We start from the raw sequence: 23,777 nt of genomic DNA, 5'->3' as shown, positions 1-23,777 counted from the left end.
AAGGTACCATTTGTATGCATCCCCCCCCCCCCCACACACACACACACAGACAGGACAGCACATACCACACCTTTGACATATCATTCGTGGACTGGTTGGTTCGGGGGAAAAATAATCAGAGAATGTGTTCACTGAGGTGGTTCGGTCTTACGGCCCCAGTACCTCAGATGAGCGCTCTACCGACTGAGCTAGATCCTTACCTTATAGCTTAGCTAAGATAGAGGGCAGGGTGTAGGTCGGTGGTAGAGAGCTCGTCTGGGGTGCGATGAGTCGTAGGATCGATCACCCGCAATGGATTCGAGTTTTAATCTGTTCTACGACTGTTGCATCGTGTGTACTGTCTGTTCAAGAGAAATCGCATACAAAACACCCCTTGCTGCTTGTCGGTAGAAGATGCATGTGGTGGCCTAACCACGACGCCACCGAGGCCGGTGCCAAGGTTATAGAAGCTAGTGATTTAGTGGCATACATAATTCGTGAACACAAGTTCGCAGTAGTGACTTCCAAACACGAAACGGATGGCAGACAAAGCCGTCATAGCTGCACTAGTCGTACAAATTATCGGTCGTGGATTACCGGAGCAAAGCAAAGATAATTATTACACACAGTGCGATCATTTAGTGCCCCGCTCCACTCATTTGGTGAGAGGGAAGTCAACATGAATATTCTTCCGATTTTTCTGACACAATAAATATTATAACACGAAAAAACGCCAGCACGCAAAATGTGGCAAATGTTATTGAGTATTTCAACACGCATAGGTAAACGTGTTTCCCCATACCACATAACACGTACGTGACCTTGACCAGTAGATGATGGTTTTAAAGGTAGGGTTACACTGAAGTTGATTTATGTAATGGATTTATGAAAATTAATTTGTCTCTTAAAGTGCGCACTTTAAAGGAACTGTTTGCTACCATTGTAGTCGCAGACTAATTTAGCCTTTTTAACGATCAAACCTACACATTATATACATATATCTTCTTCTTTGGAATAGCAGTATTTGTGTTTTTTATCGTTATAATTGTTGCAGTAGACTAAACTGGATATATGTACATGTGTGTGTGTATGTATATATATATATATATATATATATATATATATATATATATATATATATATATATATATATATATATATATATGTGTGTGTGTGTGTGTGTGTGTATATATATATATATATATATATATATATATATATATATATATGTGTGTGTGTGTGTATGTGTGTGATAGTGTGTGTGTGTGTGTGTGTGTGTGTGTCAGAGTTATTAAATATTTGATACACAACAGCTTATGAGTAATTAGTCAATGTGCGCTATACCACCTACCAGCCGCCATTTAATGTATTTTGTTAATAATGCCAGTTTGGTTTGACGTAAAAATTAAAAACAAACCTATGTTTTTGGAAACAACAACAACAAAACAATGATTAAGATATACTAATAAAACAGCAATATTCACTCAGTACAGAATGTCGTCTGCTGAGTAGTTTTTTGTTTTGTTTTTTGTTGTTGTTTTTTTTTTTTTTTTTTTTTGGAGGGGGAGGGGTTGGGGGTAAATTAAAGTTTGGTACAGATTATAGAGGTATTGTTAAAACAAACATTTTAACTAAAAGGGCAATATATCTACGCGAATGATCTTGACCTAGATTCCACCGCAAAGACTCCGAGTAGAATCGATCGCTTAAAGGAATGCTCTCTCAAGGCTTTTTGACTGGTATGCATATTCAACTATATATAATGCACATTATTGCTTAATATCAACAAGTATATTAGTGTATTTAATTAATAAAACGGTTAAATGTGATGGCTATTATATATAACGGGCGCAGCCATTTTGTTCCATCGCAGTGAATACGCCCTCTGACGAGCCGGTTGTTACGTAATACTTAACGCGTCGCGTCAGGAATTAGTCTTAGAAAACAAACGTACGTTATTTTTGAGTGATGATGAAACAGGTATGCATCGTAATGGTCTGTACATCCATCCAGATATGACTGGCCTCGGTGGCGTCGTGGTTAGGCCATCGGTCAACAGGCTGGTAGGTACTGGGTTCGGATCCCAGTCGAGGCATGGGATTTTTAATCCAGATACCGACTCCAAACCCTGAGTGAGTGCTCCGCAAGGCTCAATGGGTAGGTGTAAACCACTTGCACCGACCAGTGATCCATAACTGGTTCAACAAAGGCCATGGTTTGTGCTATCCTGCCTGTGGGAAGCGCAAATAAAAGATCCCTTGCTGCCTGTCGTAAAAGAGTAGCCTATGTGGCGACAGCGGGTTTCCTCTATAAAAAAAATCTGTGTGGTCCTTAACCATATGTCTGACGCCATATAACCGTAAATAAAATGTGTTGAGTGCGTCGTTAAATAAAACACTTCTTTCTTTTTCCATCCAGATAAGCAGAACAGAACAGAACAGAACTTTATTACACTCAGGCCGTTCCACAACGGCATTAGAGGAACATACATAATAAATAGAATAAACATGAATAAAAGCCAGCAATAAGTATATATTATTTATCAATACAAAATAAACCACCATTGTCAAAGAGGTCAAAATAACTGGACTGTCGTACTGAAATGAAAATCGAAGTGTTTTCTTAGTTAACTGGTCTATCGCGTAGTTGCCTCCACCTGTGATTCCTGATTGGCAGGTGTATATTTGGTAGGTAACCAGACGAGGCAAGTAATTACCGCCGTCTTTTTCATAGTTAAAGTTCTTTATTGCGTTACGTTTTCCAACTTAATCAGCATTATAACAATGAAATACAATATTTGTACAATAGTGCGGAACAATGGTGGAGAATGACTTACAGAAATACATACACATATACCGATAAAACAATCCATCTATATCTATATATAAACAATCGGTAATATGGGTTACACATAGATATATGAAGTTGTTTGTAGTAATAGCATATCCCTCATTTTGTTCGCCTGTATTAAGTATTTGCCAAGGTTATTTATCTCCTTATTGTTTGTAGTTGACAATAGCTGTATTAGTTTAAAAACATTGGGGTTCTTGGAGTAGTATTTCTTAATAAATCTATTTCTTAAAGTTTCGTATCGTGGACACTGAAGAATAAAATGAAACTCATCCTCAATCTCATTAATATTACATAATGTACATACTCTTTGTGTTTTCTCGATATTTTTGTACCTACCAGCTTCAATATTTAGCCTGTGTGCACAAATTCTCATTTTCGTTATTTCTTTTATATTACGTGAATCAGTTGGCTTCGTCAGATATGTTTGTAATTGATATTCCATTATTAAGTGTTTATATAGTGATCCTTTTTGGCGACGCTGTTATTAAACTGTAAGATTTTTGTTTAAATACATCAAATATTCTTTCTTTAATTATGTAATAAAAACAGATATGGGTATGGGTCGATTTCCACATATAGCTTAGCCCAAGCGTATCTAATTCCTGCTTAATATTCGTTAGCCAAATATCTCCATACTCATACATTTCCTCGTACACAGCTTTTAGAATGCAATTACTGGTACTACCAAGGTTTATCCAATATTTAAAAATTCTCAGCTTTCTTATAATAGCTAGTGGAAATCGTCCCAATTCTCTATAAACAAAGTAATTACAAGTTCTATTATGTACACCCAATGAACGTTTACAAAATTGTATATGCACTTTCTCAATGTCGTGTGCTGAGTAAAAACCCCAGACTTCCGATCCATAATTAAGAACACTATTTACATAGGTATCAAATACCGCTAACTTCGTCTAGACAGACAAAATACGTACATATATTATTAACATCACAGGGTATGGTGAAATAAACTGCCACCCCTAAAATGGTAATGGACATTATCAACCGTCATGCTTTATTACTGTAAATAATTCTGTAAAACTCTTGATTAAGTAGACTTTCCCATCTAAAATTACAGGACTGACCAATTTATATAGTCCCAAAGAAAAGAAATTATCACTTGGATATCGTGAGTGGTCGTTTTTGCTCCAACGTAGCCTACTAGTATGCATTTTGTCTGGATTTTTTAAGACAGAAAAATACTATAACCCCATTTCGTCACTTCCTTCCAAACTAGATTACTTGACGCGACTAAAACGAAACAAAATGACTGCTCTCAGTTAACAGGAATAACCACGTTTTTTATTAACTCTAAAATTACGCCTTTTTCATTTGTTAAAGTGTCAGTATGTGTTGGTGGTCCGGGTATGCATCTTTCCAACACATAAGCGTCATATTTGACTTGTCCACCCCTTTAACGCCTCGCGAATGACCTACATTCTGCTCATAAACAAAAACAAACGTCCTCTTCTATAAGTCTTGGTTTAGCGGGTGACAGCTCGGTAATAACGTCATCAGCGGTACACGAACATTTAATCAAAGTCTGTGTCTTGATTATACGATTTCCGTGTCGTCTGTTCTGTAGAATCATATCGTCTGCAACACGCTAAGTAACAGTGATGGAGTACTCTGTTGTCTGTGACTATTGTCAGATTTGCTCCAGTTTTAGATTATTAGTCTCACCGGACAGAAAATCATACAAGTTCTTCACATTGGTCCGCCTTTTAGGTCATTATTGTCGTCATCTGTTTTTTTCTTCTTCCCAGACTAAGACATCTTCTATTAATGTACAATACAAACACAACTACCGTCGTTAGTAAGCTGTTAATGGTCTGCCGTGGCGATTTATCTTGACGCAGCATGTACGATTCCTGTCATCATTATTGAAAAAGAAAACCACAACGAACCAGTGTTTTTGAGAGTGATTCATGGGCGCATATCATCACAGCTGTAATTATTCCAATGAGTTTTTCCCGTGATACTTTTTTAATTTAGTAAAGTAGTCTAAGAGTGGAAGTCCTCTTTGTGGCGGTGCAAGAAGGATGCAATCTCCAGTAAAGGATCTCCTCGGGAGTGGCTGTCCTCCTATAGACGAGACACTGGACAGAGATTCGTGGAATTAATCACTGTTTTGCCAAATGCGCATTAGAGTTTGCTGTTTGCAGAGCTATGACTTTGATCACGTATTACGGTCTCGTCGTTCAAATTTGCTATTCATTAATTAAATAAAACAAATTTTTTTTTTTCATTAATTAAACACTTAAAACTAAGTCTTTGATCATGTCTTCTGCCGAATATTTTTAAGGAATGTCCGTTAAGTAATTTTATAATTACATTGTAGTGTATTAATTGGCAAAAGAAACACGACTAGGGTGTTTAATAATTTAATCTCGTGTGTGTCTTGTTCACGCCGGGTATGGACGTTTAAACAAATAACAGTCATCAATTTGAAAGATTTCTATGAAGACTTTTTACATCAATAACGGAAATTGCAAGACAAGCATATCTTGTTAAAATATTAATTTAAGTCATATCAAAATAATTGTTGTTGTTTTTAATACCATCATGCCAGAATGTTTTTTAACTACGTTGTATAAGGCTTAGGTTGTTTTCTTATTGAGAAAAGTGTGCAATAGATCTGTATAACAGCACACTTTTTAAACCATATCCCTCACTGAAAGATAGATAGATAGATAGATATAGTTGCTTTTTCATGTTCTAGTCATTCCATCCTAGATGATTGTTAATGTACTTTTGGGAAAATGTCCCTGCACATGTATTGCACGATGTGACTCTTTAACGAAAAGAAGGAAAAATCTAATTGTTTTCAAGAAATTATGTATTCGTCATTCCTAAACATTATGAAACGACATGCTCAATTATGATGTGTCATTATCTTTGTCAAAGTTCAACAATTATAGTAGGCTTGAGACCATCTAATTTGGTACACGTGAACGTTCTACCGTGAGTTTATAATGTTATTATTTATACATACACATTAAAGCAAAGAGATAATCATTGATGCAATGTCATGTTGATATTCGAGGATCAATATGTTAAAAGGCTTGAGCATTTTCTTTGATCTATTACTTGGTTAAACGCGATGTCAGGAACTTGACACATAACATCGATATTTTTAGTGACGATTCGTGTTTATATGTCTACACAAACCAATAATACCTACATTTTCTATCACGGCCATTGTGAGCCGTCTTAGAGGTGGGAATGTAGCTCAGTGTTAGAGCGACCGCCTAGTGTGAAATATTTGTCTGTGTCTCTATCTCTGCCTGTCTGTGTGTGTGTGTGTGTGTGTGTGTGTGTGTGTGTGTGTGTGTGTGTGTGTGTGTCTCTCTCTCTCTCTCTCTCTCTCTCTCTCTCTCTCTCTCTCTCTCTCTCTCTCTCTCTCTCTCTCTCTCTCTCTCTCCTCTTCCCCCCCCTTCTCTCTGTGTGTCTGTCTGTCTCTCTCTCTCTCTCTCTCTCTCTCTCTCTCTCTCTCTCTCTCTCTCTCTCTCTCTCTCTCTCTCTCTCTCTCTCTCTCTCATGCTTTCGCGCTCTCGCTCTGGTGTTGGACCTTTTAGAAGTTTTCTAGTTTCAGTGAATTCTCCTTGACTGGCATATCAAACTCCTTGGTAGGTGACGTGTTATCCTGCATATGAGGAATCGCATATAAAAGATCCTCTCTGATATTTGGTAGGGGTAGCTTTTGTGGCGTCGGTAAGTTTCTTCTCGCACTATATAGACAGTGTACCAATTAAAAAATGATAGCAAAGATGCTTGGTTCGTAGGCTTGAACCTCGGCGACGGACTAGTTTGGGTGTTGCTCGTCATAACCAGTGCAACACGACTGATATATCAAAGGCCGTAATATGTACTGTCCTGTCTGTTAAGAAGTGCATGTGTTTAAACGGTTCTTTGCTGCAAATTGAAAACATGTAGACTGTATGTCTGAATTACCAAATGTTTGACATCCAATAGCCGATGATTAATAAATCAATGTGCTTTAGTGGTGTCGTTAAACAAAACAAAGTTGTTAACTTTAGTTTAAAATATACTGATGTATCGTTAATTATCAGGGGCCGATCCAGTAATGTTCATGGAGCACATGGACCAACTCGTAAAAAGGGTAACTCAATGAAACTTAGAGAGAGAGAGAGAGAGAGAGAGAGAGAGAGAGAGAGAGAGAGAGAGAGAGAGAGAGAGAGAGAGAGAGAGAGAGAGAGAGAGAGAGAGAGAGAGAGAGAGAGAGAGAGAGAGAGAGAGAGAGAGAGAGACAGACAGACAGACAGACAGACAGAGACAGAATGGACACAGACAGACAGACAGAGAGAGATGCTTGAATATATTTAGAGGGAGGACAGACCGCTCCCCCTCCCCCTACCCTGAAGCTGTCTGAACAAACTTACCAACATTTCTTTTATAAAACGTCTTGACATTAATCTGGCGTGGGCCACAGTTAAGATTCCAGTGATTTTTTAAATAAATTCTATTCTGCTAGATTCGCGCGTACTTTAACTTGATGGACCGGCGAGGACGGTGATTATTGAAACCGTTTATTTTCATTTGATTTCCATTTATTATCGATCTTGTATCCATCTGTAGTACAAACACGGTGACCTTGACACGCCACCAGGCTGCGTTCAGTACAGTTAGGTTTTTGCGGTGAGGACAGACTGCTTTCCGCTTTATCTTGTTCGTTTAATGTTAAACGTCCGTCCGTTGGTCGTACTGAAGCGTTTACAGTACAAATCAAGGCAAAACACCACCATGTGTCGTGTCGTTACTTGTTGAAACAGCATAATATAGTCCGGGTTAGGAAATAGTTCTTCACATATTCTTTAATATATGAAGGGTCCACGGGAATAACCTATGATGTCCAAACAGATAGTCAGTATTATAACTGCCGTGTATGTCAAGGTGACAATGCTTTCTTAGGCAAAAATATTCCACGATTTTTTTTTTTTTTTATGATTGCGTGTAAGCTGACCTCTGAAGTATTAAAAACCCACATTGATTTGAAGTTAGTTGTCATGTTTAGTACTAAATGATAACTGTACAAGTGGTATGCTGCCAACAGCAAAATGAGACAGTGCGGTGCTCTGGCATAAAGGTGGATAAATGTTTTGAGGGAGAAAGAGAAAGGTTGCTACTGGTTTGCTTGCTTAACGTACCCTAAAGCTAAAACTATTCATTACCAATAATGTGATACCCCACGACGTGGACATGATAGCATTAATTTTTCATCCAAATTTAACAAGAATTTTTTTTATTTATTATATTATAGTTTTCGCTACAGGGCGTCATCAAATTAGGTTATGCGGATAACTATAGTGTTTATATGGGTTCAGGTAATCTTATTACACGTACATCGGAATACAGTGACGGCGACACAAATACCGTGATTAGCACTGGAGGGGAAACAGAGGTTTTAAAGTGTAAGATTGGAGGTTGCGCCGGTTAGACTGAGGGACATGTAAGTGGCCATGTCGTACAGGAATCCTGGGTGACAAATGTGGTCAGAAATTACCGTGATGGATTTCTGAACCATCGGCGTTATTTACCGTAAACTTCTCCCACAGAAGTAGTGCGATGTAGTATATAGTCATACTTGTATAACCAGGAAGGAAGGGAATGTTTTATTTAACGACACACTCAACACACAGCCAGTGCACCACGACTGGTACATCAAAGGCCGTGGTATGTGCTATCCTGTCTATGGGATGGTGCATATAAAAGATCCTTTGCTGATAATCGAAAAGAGTAGCTCATGAAGTGGCGACAGCAGGTTTCCTCCCTCAATATCTGTGTGGTCTTTAACCGTATGTCTGACGCCATATAACTTTTCGAGAAATAGCCCAATGAGTCCACCTACCTGGATCGATCCCAGAACAGATAAATCAAAAATAGACAAAGTTAAAGTTACTGTTACGGTTACGGGTACTTTATTAACGTGCCTATATCCAAAATAGGTTCAGGCACGTATATCCCACACCCAGTCTTTGGCAGAGCCAGTGGCTGGGTGTCGGACAGAAAGTATTTAATTTTAAAGTTACAATTTTGAATTTATAGAAAAAAAGATAGGAAAGGGCAAAATGTAGACAGTTACAGTTAAAGTTAGTTTTGTTTAAAGCTGGGGAATACTGATTTATTGTTGTTATTATTGAATGTTAAACATCTGATCATTCTCACTTATAGTCTTACAGGAAATCCGCCGTATTTTTCCGTTAGTAGCAAGGCCTATCTTATGTGCACTTTCCCCACAGACAAGACATCATATACCACGACATTTGATGTACCAGTCGTGGAGTACCGGTTGGGACGAGGGTAAAAAAACACAATTAGAGGATGGGTCCACCGAGGAGGTTCCATCCTACAACCAAAGTACCTCAAGTGAGCGTTCTACCTACTTAACTAGATGCTGTTTTAAATATCACCGGTTTCAGTTCGCCTCTAGCTTATGCACTTTGTTGGATACGGATGCCTTTTATCAGATTAACAATTATCATCTTTATTATCTGACAATGCAAAACAAAATGGGGTAAACAGATCTGATTTCAGGTAATACTAAACCAAATTACATCCGGCTGGGTCAATGTTCGAGGTGCACCGAACTTTTGATAGAGTAGTTAGTACCACAAGTCCTGCTATTGGTGATAAATTATGCGCAAAACATCTGGTTATACCAAATATGAGCCATGAAAAATACCAACTTGATCAGTTAATACTTTGAGGTAAGGGTTGTAGTACTCTTATTTATGGGTCGTAGTTTGATTGATATATTTTATTGTATGACATTTAGTGAAATATCTTAAAATATCAGTGAAATAAAAGTGTTATCAGTCACTCAGTAACAATAACACATTTTAGAGTGAAAATTTCAATATTTCACTCTAAAATGTGTTATCTTCACTGTACAAAGTGTTATCTTCACTGTAAGAAAGCCGGAACTATAAAGGTAAATTGCCAAAAGTTATATAATAAATAGAAAATTTTATATCTCACGAGTCGCGCTTGCGCGACGAGCTTGATATGATTACAAACTTCACTCGATGAGATATAAATCATATTTGACAAAAAACATGAAATATCCTCTATGTATATAGAACTTGGTGCTAGTGGTTCTAATAGACCAAATCAATTCCTATTGCCGATAATGTTTACTAATAAAACTGATATAAGCAACGTATCAACACACCCATGAAGTGCAGCAATAAAAAGTGTGGCACCTGACATCTAATCTACCTGCAAGAAAATGGGGGGTCGCATACCATTTAAGAGATTTAATTAATGTTTTTAATAGCAACAGCCATTTTTGCTGAAAATTGCAGTTCCATTTTTTTTTTTGGGGGGGGAGGGGGTACTCCGCAGTAGTTTCAACTTCTGGTATATACTGCATAACAACTGTATAACAAATAAAAGTGTATTTATTTATTGTCAATGGATAATAGTATTTGCACAAATAATCAATGTCACATATTACTACCAATCACACCCACAGATGCTTTTACTCCATACATATTTGACGGTGCACATCGAACTTTGACACGGAACTCTCTTCTCTGGTACTCTGCAACCTAGTATACTGCTTTGAGGTCGAATTGACAAATAGTTGTGGGCGAAATGACACGTGAGACGAACTTGTTAGACTGGGGTCGAACTGGCTTGAGGGCGGAACATTTGGTACTAAATACCACTGGCTATAATATGCGAACTATTTTGACTGGTTCTCGAACTGGACGTTTCTCTGCTCGGTCTGGCTGGACTTAGATACGTGTATATTCTCGAGGACTTCGTGTGTAGGGGGAGTGGGGGGGGGGGGCGTAGCCCAGTGGTAAAGCGCTCGCTTGGTGCGCGGTCGGTTTGGGAACGATCGGTGGGTCCATTGGTCTATTTCTAGTTTCAGCCAGTGCACCACGACTGGTATGTCAAAGGTCGTGGTATGTGCTATCCTGTCTTTGGGATGATGCATATAAAAGATCCCTTGCTACTAATGGAAAAATATAGCGGGTTTTCTCTCCGAGACTATATATCAAAATTGCCAAATGTTTGACATTCAGTAGCCGATGATTAATAAATCAGTGTGCTCTAGTGGTGTCGTTAAACAAAATAAACTCATGTGTAGGTGATCAGTCGCATGACATTTACAGCGATGAAGATCGCAAACCACCATCATGTCAGTGACGGGGGACTTTGAGAAATTATATTGATATTGCTTGTGCAGAATATAACAAATTAAAGTATACGACGATAGATCTATTTGATCTCTATAGCGGCGTAGGTTTGACCAATGAAACGTCAACCGGCTGACATTATTGGGTTATAACCCACGTCAGTCGAACAGAATACTATTTGAATATAATCCAAAGTACTATCTAGGTTTGGTCTAGAAATAACCTTCGGTATTTTAGACCCATTGTGTGTGTTGCTATGAATAAAAGTTATTGTGAATGAAAGAAAAAAATGTCTAAGCTAAAATAACTGTTAAAATTGTATCAGATCCAAATATAGCACATTTTTCAAAATTGTATATTAATTCTTTTAAATCAGATTTAGGTTACAAACGTCTAATTAAAATGTTGCTAATAATAACACGTTCCTTTAGTGACGAAATTGGAATGCAATCCAGGTTGTGCTAAACATGTAAAATCCAGTTACTTTGGAAAGAAGGAAGGAAGGATATGTTTTATTTAACGACGCACTCAACACATTTTATTTACGGTTATATGGCGTCGGACATATGGTTAAGGGCCACACAGATATAGAGGGAGGAAACCCGCTGTCGCCACTCCGTGGACTACTCTTTTCGATTAGCAGCAAGGGATCTTTTATATGCACCATCCCAAGGACAGGATAACACATGCCACGGCCTTTGATGTACCAATCGTGGTGCACTGGCTGGAAGTTACTTTAGAAGAGCGCGTGCCTGTGGTTCTTTTGTCTCAGGATCGAACCTCCTTGGCGGACCCATTCTCCGATTGGATTTTATTTTCGTCTCAACCAGTGTTCCACGACTGGTATACAAAAGGTCGTGGTATGTGCTGTCCTGACTGTCGGAAAATTAATATAAAATATCCCTTGCTGCCAATCGAATAATGTAGCGGGTTTCCTCTGAAGACTACGAGTCAAAATTACAAAATGTTTAACATCCAAACATCCAATAGCAGATGGTTAATAAATCATTGTGCTCTAGTGGTGTCTTTAAACAAAACAAACTGTATTTATTAACTTTTTTAAGTAGTATACACCGTTTATGGGTCTTTTATTATCTTTTGAAACGTGTAATTGTTCTTTACTGTATAAATTACAACTTACGTGTCTCTGATTTTGTGTTGTTAATAATTGTATTCCTGAAAAAATGTGTTTGTTTAACACTACCACTAGAGCACATTGATGTATTAATCATCAACTATTCGATGTCAAACATTTGGTAATTTTGACATATAGTCTTAGAGCGGAAACCAGCAACATATTTTTTCCATTAGTAACAAGGGATCTTTTATGTGCATCATCCCACAGACGGGATAATACATACCACGACCTTTAATATACCAGTTGTGGTGCACTAGCTGGAACTAGAAATAGCCCAATGGGCCCACTAACGGGGATCGATCCCAGACCGACCGCGCATTAATCGAGCGCTTTACCACTCGGCTACGTCTCGCCCCTGTGTTCCTGAAAAGCAGACTTGGTTTTCCCCGTCGCAAACAGCGCTACCTCTACTTGTGCATTAAATACCGTACCATACAAACCGTACCATACAAACGATTCCTTACTGCTTGGTGGCAGCAGCGGGATTTCTTTCTTTCTCTCCTCTACCCCCCCTTGTTTTACCCCCCACCCCCCCCCCCCCCCCCCCCCCCCCCCCCCCCCCCCCCCCCCCCCCCCCCCCCAAAAGCCCTTCTCCCCCCCCCCCCCCCCCCCCCCGACGTCCCCGACCCCCCTCTCCTCACCTCTTCACTCCTCGTTAGTTATTCCTTCATAACATATATTGTTTTAAGGGTGATGTTAGCATAATTCCTCTGCCAGATTAGCCAAGGCAGAGAGAGGATTTATATACTAAATCACATAATATTAGAAGTGTGTCTCCTATTTCTGCGTAATCAATAAGAAATGCACGCTGCCAGGTTGCGTGTTATCCTGTAGGCCCTAGTGCCGCGCCTGTCAGTCGGACTGCGCAATTTGATAGCTCATTACCCTGGTTCCGCCGTCACCGAGTGTTCTTTAATCAGCAGATCAATCGGTGGGTTCACGTTTCGTGACATCTCTCTCGATAGATGGGCTTTGATGTGATATGTAACAAACGACAAATGACTAGTACATCTATATAAGAATACGACGTTTGATGTGAAATGCACTAGTCATTTGTCGTTTGTTACATATCACATCAAACGTCGTATTCTTCGCATATAGATGCGAAGAATACGACGTTTGATGTGATATGTAACAAACGACAAATGACTAGTGCATCTATATGCGAAGAATACGACGTTTGATGTGATATGTAACAAACGACAAATGACTAGTGCATCTATATGCGAAGAATACGACGTTTGGTGTGATATGTAACAAACGACAAATGACTAGTGCATCTATATGCGAAGAATACGACGTTTGATGTGAAAGTTATGATATGTAACAAATGACACAATGAGTACGTGCATCTATATGCGAAGAATACGACGTTTGATGTGATATTTAACAAAACGAACAACAAAATGCATCTATATTGCAAGGAAAGAAGAATAACGACATTTGACGGTGATATTTAACACACGACAAATGCTAGTGAATCTATATGCGAAAGAATACACGTTTGGTGTGATATTTAAACAAACGACAAAATGACTAATGCACTACTAATGCGAAGAATAACGACGTTTGTGTGATATTTTAAACAGAAACGACAAATTACTAGTGAATCTATATGCGAAAGAATACGACGTTTCCCGTTGTGCTATTTAACAAACGCCAAATGAACTATATGCGAAAGAATACGACGTTTTGAGATGTGATATGTAACAAACGAACAAATGGACTAGTGCATCTATATGCGAAGAATACGACGTTTGAGTGATTTGTATGACAAACGACGTAGCGGCCCTTTGTCACTATATGCCGTGAGACGACGTTTTGCGTGTGAAAGTTATTTTAAAGGGGACAAGGACAGACTCCATCTTCAACCCGTGAAAATATACCACAAAGTTTAGTTAATCGACAAACCTGTAACACATTTGGATAAAGTTACAATTGACTGAAACATGAGTCTGTGACTTTGAAATGGTGCAATACCCTCTAAAATAGATTAAAACTCGACTCCATAACTGTTACTTCTCAGACGCACGTGCGTTTTTAAAAATATGACAATGCATTTTCTGATATTAAAACCACCAGGATGACCAAAAACACTTCGAATGTACGGAAATGGATAATTAAACAACAAAATCTAAGTAAAGTATGATTTCAGTTATCAAAAACGGTTATAATAGTCAAAAATATGCCTTAGTGTTTAAAAACTAGGGTATGTTCCTTTAACCTGGGTATATTAATGAACGCACAAGCGTTTTACTGGCCTTAGTGGTGTAGTAGTTAAGCCATCGGCGTTAAGGCTGATAGGTACTGGGTTCGTATTCCATTCCCGGTTCCCACCTAGAGCATGTGTTGACGACTTAGTGGGTAGATGTAAGGTTATTACACTTTTATCTCACCCTAACAGTTAAACACTAACACAGATGGACAGCCCACGTACCTGAGGATTTTTTTTCAGGACAGTCGTGCTATGTCCAGTCAGGTGTGACAGGTCACAGGATCGATGCTCGTCAATGGACTCATCGGTTCTTTCCTGAGGATTTAACCACCTGGGTGGATCCATTCAACTGATTGGTTTTTAATTGTTCCAACCAGTGCACCACACCTGGATAAAGGCTGTGGTACGTGCTTTCCTGTCCGTTGGAAAGTGCATATAAAAGATCCCTTGCCGCATTAGAAAAACAATGTAGAGGGTTCCTCTGATGACTACAATTACCAAATGTTTTACATCCAATAGCCGATGATTAATTAATCAATGTGCTTCAGTGGTGTCGTTAAACAAAACAAACATCTTCTTCTTCTTCTCTCTCTCTCTCTCTCCCCCTCTCTCTTCCTCCCTCTCTCCGTCCCTCTCTCCCTCCCTCTATCCCTCCCTCCCTCTCTCTATCTCCCTCCCTCCCTCCCTCTCATTCTCTCTCCCTATCTCTCTCACTCTTTCTCTATCTCTTTCTTTTTCTCTCTTTCTCCCTCTCATTCTCTCTCCCTTCCTCTCCCTCTCTCTCTCTCCCTCTTTTTTTTTTATCTCTCCCTCCCTCCCTCTCTCTTTCTTTCTCTCCCTCCCTGTCTGTCTTTCCTTCTCTCAGTCTCTCTCTCTCTCTCTCTCTCTTGCTCTCTCACTCTCTATCTCTCTTTCTTTCTCTCTCACTCGTCCCTCTCTCTCTCTTTCTTCTCTCTCTCTCCCCATCTCTCTTTTTTCTCTCTCCCTCCCCCTCTCTCTCTCTCTCTTTCTCTCCCCTGTCTCTCTTTCCTTCTGTGTCTCTCTCTCTTGCTCTCTCTCTCTCTCTCTCTCTCTCTCTCTCTCTCTCTCTCTCTCTCTCTCTCTCTCTCTCTTCTAGCTCTCTCTCCCTCTCTCTATTTTACTCTCTCCCCTCTCTCCCCCCTTCCTATCTTTCTTTCCCTCCCTCCCTCCCTCCCTCCCTCTCTCTCTCTCTTTCTCTCTCTCTCTCTCTCTCTCTCTCTCTCTCTCTCTCTTCTCTCTCTCTCTCTCTCTCTCTCTCTCTCTCTCTCTCTCTCTCTCTCTCTCTGTGTGTGTGTGTCTTTCTCGTATTCCATTTGTAGATAAATGGTTAGAATATGAAAGAAACAGAAGAATTATTAACTAATAAATACAAAAGTATTTAAGGTTTGTTTTATAATTATTGACATGGTACGTGGTGGGAGCAATTTAATATTTAATATCTATAGTCCAAGGAATATAATTGTGTAATTTTGTAATCACTATCAAAAGATTTCTTTTCAATGTGTTATCTCAAATTACTTGAAAAAAAATCATATAGGACCTAACATACAATTAACTAATCGACTAAATCTATAACACTGTTTCCTTAAGTTCAAAATGTGGCAAATAATCTGTTAACGGTACTAAGAGAGCGCGGAAAAACACATTTGCCCTGTTGAATTATCTAATCGCTAACTTCCGTTGCGTGCCGCGGATTGTTGATTCGTAATATTATTCATAAGATCGCATAAATGTGTCTTGTGATTTGTAACAATTAGACTGTCAAACACAAAGTCTCCCGCTGGTTTCGGTTTTATATGTCATAAAATTAGCTAGTTGGGTTTGGTTGGGTTTTTTTTTATTATTATTGTTATAGGAAGCTAAAGTAAATATAATTATCCAATCATGACTTCATACAAGAGTGAGTGAAATATTTCAAAGGAAACCGTATCCAATCAGCGACAAATTTCAGAGCCGGTATGGGTTTTTTTTTTATCAAAGACGAACGCCACCTCCTACCAATTAGTCCAGGGCCAGTTGTAATTCCGTGGGAATTTAATGAAGAAAGTTGGCAACATATAATTTTAAAGCTTATTACAGGAACATTCTGAAAAGCTTTGGTGCCATTTTTTGTTCCAGTTATTTACACGGTCATATCTCAAGGTCAAAGTCGCAGCCCTAAAAATGCAGTATTTTACATATATTTAAATTGCTTTGTCGATGGCAATCGATCCCACACCGAGCGAGGCAGTCGATCCCATACAGAGAACAGGCGTAATAAACATTTAAAAAATAGCCTTTTGTAGATGAAAAATTAGCAATGTGATGACTTTTATTTTATACAAAGGACAGATGTCATTTTTAAAATTTAACAATTGCCTTTTGTAGATGAAAAGTTTGAAGCAGACTATGTCTATCATCACTGATTGCATTATTACAACTGGCTCGTACCAGCCAGTCCGCCACGGCTGGTATATTAAAGGCCGTGGTATGTGCTATCCTGTCTGTATAGTGCGTGTAAAAGATCCCTTGCTACTAATGGAAAAATGTAGTAGGTGTTCTCTCTATTTGTGAAATTCCCAAATGTTTCACATCCAATAGCTGACGATAAATAAATCAATGTGCTCTAGCGGTGTCGTTAAACAAAACAAACTTTATTATAACTGGCAGTTAATAAAACAATATGTAGTATAGTATAGTTTCAAATTGTCTATACGCTTGTGAATATTGCATTGTCAATAATATTATGATCGATTTTCACCTACAAGAGACAACTTTTTTATGTTAACTATACCTGGACAATTATACACATCTTCATAATGTAAATCACCAAATGTTTGACATCCAATAGCTGATGATTAATAAATCAATGTTCTCTAGTGGTGTCGTTAATTAACACAAACTTTAACTTTAACTTTCATAATGTTAATACAGGTTTTAGGTTTTTTTCCGCCAGAATACAGTACTATCACTAGTATCTGGGGCCTAATTCACAAAGGTCTCTTAGGCTCTGCTAGACAACAAAGCATTCTCTTTGCAAGTCTTTTAGCATTGCATTGCGAGATCGCAAAGTTGCGAGAGTTTAGTGAATTAGGCCCCTTAAGACTTAATTATATATTTATTGGATGGTGCAGATGTTTGGCCTCGTGTGCTAAAGCGTTGCACTTGTTTACAACGAGGTTGGGCGATCGCTTGAGGTGCTTGCGTCGCAGGATCGAACCACATTAGTGGATCTGTTCAACTGATTGGGTTTTTCTCGTTCCAGCCAGTGCTCCACAACTGGTCAAAAGCCGTAGTATGTGTTTTCCTGTCTGTGGAAAAGTGCATATAAAAGATCCCTTGCTGTATTAAGAAAATGTAGCGGGTTTTCTCTGTTGACTACGAGTCAGAATTACCAAATGTTTGACATCCAATAGCCGATGATTAATATATCAATGTGTTCTAGTGGTGTCGTTAAACAAAACAAAATTTACTTTGTTAACAACAATAAGTTCTGCCAGTAGTGGGTTCGAATCCCTGACCTGAACTCATAAAAAGTTAAAAATTGCATTGTTTCACAGGTGTTGATTCTTGAAAAATAATCGACACATAGAACAATAGTTTGACGTCACAGGTATGGATTGAGCCAAAATATGGTGGTGTATAAATTTGATTAGTACTTCATTCATTACTTAGACCTACATTAACATGATTTAATCTTATACTTAGCTTACCCAAGTATGGGTTAGGGTAGTAATAACGTCTATATATACACACGTCACTGAATTGGTAACCTCGCTTAACATTAAGAGACCGATGATTAGTTATAATTATATAGGTTACCGTTAATAGCCTGGTACTAATGAGCTGAATACAGGTTGAATGAACTTAGTGATTAGTTGGGAAGCAAAGTTTAAGTATGGGTTTTTGTTTTGTTTAATAACACTGCTAGAGCACATTGATTTATTAATTAATGATAGGTTATTGGGGGACAAACACTTGGCCATTGTGACACGTGGTCAGCGAAAATTCAATATAACACACACCCCCCCCCCCCCCCCCCCCCCCCCCCCCATTAACAGTAAGGGATTTTTAGATGCATTTTCCCACAGGCAGGATAGCATATACCGCGACCTTTCATATATCAGTTGTGGGGCACTGGTTGGGAGGGGGAAATCACAAAGCACACATGCATACACATATGGACGGACGGACGGCGGACGGGGGTGTAAGAACAGACCGACAAACGTTGTGCGTGTGTGTATGTGGTTTTGCCTGTCTGCTTGTCTGTCTGTCTGTCTGTCTGTCTCTCTCAGCTCTCTCTCTCTCTCTCTCTCTCTCTCTCTCTCTCTCTCTCTCTCTCTCTCTCTCTCTCTCTCTCTCTCTCAAAGATGCCCTGCAGCTTATTGGTGGTCTCCTGAAAGTGGAAGTGCTGGGACTGCTGTCTCTTATTAAGCCGTCCGTGTAGTGTTTTGTCATTGACAGTTATTATGTACAGTGATCGCCGCTGGCATTTTTCCTCCTTTAAAAAGGAACGGATTCATAAAACTGATGTTATTGTCCACGGAGTAAATACCCCATTGTTCTAAATCAATCACAGTTATCACTGCCTTAGGGACTGGACACTTGAAGAGTAAATTAAACATGGCTACCTTTTTGTACGTTTCCCGTGGCTTCTACTTATAGTCTAGACATAATAGTGTTTCTCACACAGTTGCCCTCGGGGAGACAGGAGTTGAGGCGCTTGCAAGGGGGTGGGTGGGGGGGGGGGGGGAGAGATGAGGCCACGACATTTGTACACTAAGCGAACAGTATTGTATTTCTCCTAGAGACTTGATGGAACGAATACCTTATGCTAATACACGGTGATGTCCCACATATGTTGACGATAAATTTAAAGACATGATTGTCAGCTCCATGATAATGACCTAGATGGTAAATCCAAACCGTCTAATGAAATTAACATTACCGAATTTATTTCTGCTTCTTATGTATAAATGAACTGTGCATTGCAAATAATGCGTTTTAGATGAAAAAGACATTTAAATTTCTTTAAAGTTAGATTTTAAGGTTATGTATGGAATTAATTCCACACATGTGACCGTAATATACCATTGTTCTAAGAATTTGTTTAAGGGCGAATCCAACTCGATTTCGCTCGTTTGATAAGTTTTGAAACAACGCATTGTTTGATAATGGTATCTAACTGCCACTTGTGTAGTATTCTCAGATGTTCTAGTGTCATCAGGATGTTATCAATTCGTTTATGTTATAAAATATAAACCCTTTGCAATTATACATAGATCTCATTCCAGCAAAACTTTCACAGGGCCCCATTCCACGAAGCAATCTTAGCACTAAGATCATCTTAAGTGCATAATTACTCTATGCACTTAAGGTGATCGTAGCGCTAAGATCGCTTCGTGGAACGGGGCCCAGGAGTATTTGTCAATAATTCCATCCGATTCTTTTCAGGTAGTCAATTGAGAAACTGAATTAGGTTGTATTCTAAAAACAAAATATGAAGTTATCTTTTCAATCCACGAAATTAAGTACCCAACGAAATATATGTCTTAACAAACACCACTTGAGAACATTGATGTATTAATCATCGGCTATTGGATGTTAAACAGTTGCTAATTTTGACATATATAGTCTTAAGAGAGGAAACCTACTATATGTTTCCATTAGTAGCTAGATATTTTATATGCACCATTCCACAGAAAGGATAGCACATACCACGGCATTTGACATGCCAGTAGTTTGTATTTGTAACCATCTAGGCCTAACTGTGAACTTTCTCTGTTTTTTCTCCAGGCGACCTCTTCATCCTCGTGTATAGCATAGACAACCGCGAGAGTTTCGAGGAGGTACGCCGTCTGCTCGACCAGATCGTCGAGTGCAAGAGTCAGTGCCGCAGTGTCAAGGACGTCAAGCTGCTCAACGTGCCTATCATGATCGTCGGCAACAAGTGTGACGTGGAGAAGGACCGCGTCATACACCAGTATGACGTCACCAACCTGCTGGAGGGACGCCTGAACACCGCCTCCATCGAGTGCTCGGCCAAGAAGAACGTGAACATTGAGGACGTTTTTGTGCGACTCTTCCACACGGCAAAGCTGCCTTCCGAGATGAGTCCCTCGCTGCACCGCAAAGTCCATCCGCAGTACGTGGGCAAGGGCAGCTCCCCCACGGGCGGGCGGGTCATGTCGATACGGAGAAAGACGAGTGATGCGTGCGGAGCCGTGGCCCCCAACGCCCGCCGGCCCAGCATCAGAACCGACCTGTTGGTCGCTCAGAGCAGGACAAACTCCAGCACGTCTCCCGATGACGACCCTAGAGACGCGAAGTGTGTTATTCAGTGACTTAAATTCAAGGGATACGACATGCGTCATTCAGTGACTTAAATTCAAGGGATACTACATGCGTCATTCAGTGATTGTAATTTTAAAGGACACGAGACGCGAAATTTGTCATTTAGTGATTTAGTTTCAAGAGACGTGAAATGTTCTGTGACTTTATATCAAAAGACGCGAAATGTGTCATTCAGTGACGTAGCTTCGAGATACGCAAAATGCCTCATTTAGTGACTTAATCAATTACAAGACACGTATAATGCCTCTTTTCGGTGACTTAATTATTTACAAGACATGTACAATACCTCTTTCAGTGACATAACTTCAAGGATATGGTTATGAATATGATCTTGTATTCAGAAACAAAGTTTATTGGCCGATTATAAAAGTGCGTTTAAGTCATGGGACCGACTGTAATCATATATCGAGTTATGAATGTCTTAATGTCTTATTTTTAAGACCTATTGGAGTGGTTCGGCCGACACTAAATTCCTTATCCGGTAACATAAATCCAACGACATGGCTTTGACATTGTGTTTGCAGACAAATGTATTGGCCATGGGTTATGCTAAAAGTATATATATCAAGAAATCCAGAACCATATCGGCGTACCGGCTTTTTAATTGTAAATTGTGTATGTTGTAATTATTATATAACTCGGTGGATTGATTGTAGGGATATTCATTTCGTCATTGACATAGATGTAAGGGTCACACTTTCATGTATTGGTATTGGACAAAAGAATAATGGAAATTGTATCTTGACTGATCCAAGTCACAACAGGGTGTTCTTAATGACTCACTTAGCCTCAAGGATCTGTTTACTGAACAACTTTTGGTCATGGAAAGGATATGAGATACACTGTGTTACTCAAATATGAATTTAGACTAGTGTGCCATCTTGGTTTTTGTTCACAGGGGCGGAATTTTGTCAAAGTGTTTTTGTTTGATGTTGGAAACATATTTAAGACGTTTTGTACAATGGCAAAATGTTTGGACTGTATGTTTTTGCTATCGCAAATATATCCGTAGTCCGTAGTGTCAAAATGATCGTATAGACTAAGTAAGTTCGTGCTAAGCGCTATACGAATTTAGATAATCAGACTAAAATTGCATTTGTGCCACGACGAAAACGTCTATATGCCAAAACTGCCATAATTACATTATGGTCAAACCAATCTGGTCCCATTGGTCAACTGGTAAAAGGGATTTAACTTCGTTAAAACTGACATTTACTGTTAGCGTCACGAAGGCGCTATATAATATTTTAGACGCTGTATTATTTGACTTTGTTTTATAACAATTCATGATGTATTTTCTGATAAGAAAAAGCATGATATTTTGTATTATTGAAATTTTTAACGATACATGTTTGTACTGTATGTGTAATGTTGCCAGACACGTGGTAACGATAGTGACATATTGTCACTTAAAGATCGGGTCGCACGGCAGTTCGTCTTCAAAATATTGCCTTTAAGGCCATTGTAAATTAAATGCTAGATTTTCAAAACGTGGACGCGGGCTGAATTTTGGTTATATTTATATATATATTTTTTGAGGAAATTGGAAATAACGCACATCGAATAAAATAAAAAAGAAGTATTATTTTACCACTATTTCATTTATTTATTTATTTATTTATATTTACGTTTATTATTATTATTATTATTATTATTATTATTATTATTGCCAATGAAAGAAATAAAAACGGGGATGGGCCTTTATTTTCGGGGCAAGCTGGCATGAAAATCTAGGGTTTATTTGTAATGGTTAAGTTACATCCATATAAGTTCTCCCGAAAATTACATTATTCAACCAGCTAAGTCGTCATATTCTATTGTTGTGGATATTTCAGTATATAATTGAATTATAGCTACGTAGCTATAATTTTTTTTTTAAATAACTGTTAATTTTTAGTTGACGATTGCTGTTTAAAATGTTATCAAAATGTGTTATGATAACATGTTAGCTGAAGAGGAACGTCTACGTACTGTATATTTCATAACACGTAATTCATTTCATTTATTCTTATTTTCGTGCACATATTCAATTAAGGTTCAAGTACACTGTCCTGGACACACAGCTATCTGGGCTGTTTGAGGGTTAGTGGTTAGTGAGAGAGAAGTCGGTGTACTGGTCGTACACCTACCTTTAAGGTGTACGTGTATTCGGCTATTTGTGTTTTCATATCGGTTGTTCAACATATCTCTCCAGTAGCTGAAACATTGAAATGATTCTCAGTGGCTGTGTTTTACAGAGTTACCGTGCATTAAGGAAAGACTCCACCCATTGGTTGGTGTGTTACAGTTGCAGACCCAAGTTTTAGCGTCTGAAAAAGGACACTAACTTCGGTTTTTCTACAAACCTGCAACACATTTGGATACATTTACGATAGAGTTAAATAGGAGTCTGTGACATTAAAACGGGGAAATACCCTTCAAAAATAGAACCTGGCCCGTGCTTATAAAACTTTTAAGAGTCCAGACTCAATGTCTAATGACGTCACACGCATACCATTTGTATGGTGTTGTCATGACATTGGTGTCTCAGACTCTCTTAGAGTCTCGAGTCTAGACTCTACCAGTTTTATAAGCACCAGGCCAGAGCTCCTCTTCATAATCGTTACTTCTTAGACGTTCTTAGACGTTTTTAAAATAAAAAAGAAAGAAATGTTTTATTTAACGACGCACTCAACACATTTTATTTACGGTTATATGGCATCAGACTTATGGTTAAGGACCACACAGAGTTTGAGAGGAAACCCGCTGTCGCCACTACATGGGCTACTCTTTTCGATTAGCAGCAAGGGATCTTTTATTTGCGCTTCCCACAGGCAGAATAGCACAAACCATGGCCTTTGTTGAACCAGTTATGGATCATTGGTCGGTGCAAGTGGTTTACACCTACCCATTGAGCCTTGCGGAGCACTCACTCAGGGTTTGGAGTCGGTATCTAGATTAAAAATCCCATGCCTCGACTGGGATCCGAACCCAGTACCTACCAGCCTGTAGACCGATGGCCTACCACGACGCCACCGAGGCCGATTTTTTTAAAATAAGAAAAGTATATTGTTTAATTTTTGTTTGTTTT

At 38.9% G+C, this 23,777-nt stretch overlaps 1 protein-coding gene across 1 annotated transcript in view; it reads left to right on the top strand.

Annotated features, from left to right (window-relative positions):
* LOC121379351 (dexamethasone-induced Ras-related protein 1-like) overlaps positions 1–23,445 on the top strand; it is a 35,115-nt gene extending 11,670 nt beyond the window's left edge. Inside the window, exon 2 of the mRNA XM_041507923.1 lies at positions 20,150–23,445. Within this exon, the coding sequence (XP_041363857.1) occupies positions 20,150–20,697 (548 nt within the window). The 3' untranslated portion in view covers positions 20,698–23,445. The remainder of the gene's footprint in view (positions 1–20,149) is intronic.
* Positions 23,446–23,777: the final 332 nt, after the last annotated feature.

Source organism: Gigantopelta aegis, chromosome 8 (assembly GCF_016097555.1).
Source record: "Gigantopelta aegis isolate Gae_Host chromosome 8, Gae_host_genome, whole genome shotgun sequence".
Taxonomy (NCBI): Eukaryota; Metazoa; Mollusca; class Gastropoda; order Neomphalida; family Peltospiridae; genus Gigantopelta; species Gigantopelta aegis.
This window is presented reverse-complemented; position numbering and strand designations above follow the sequence as displayed.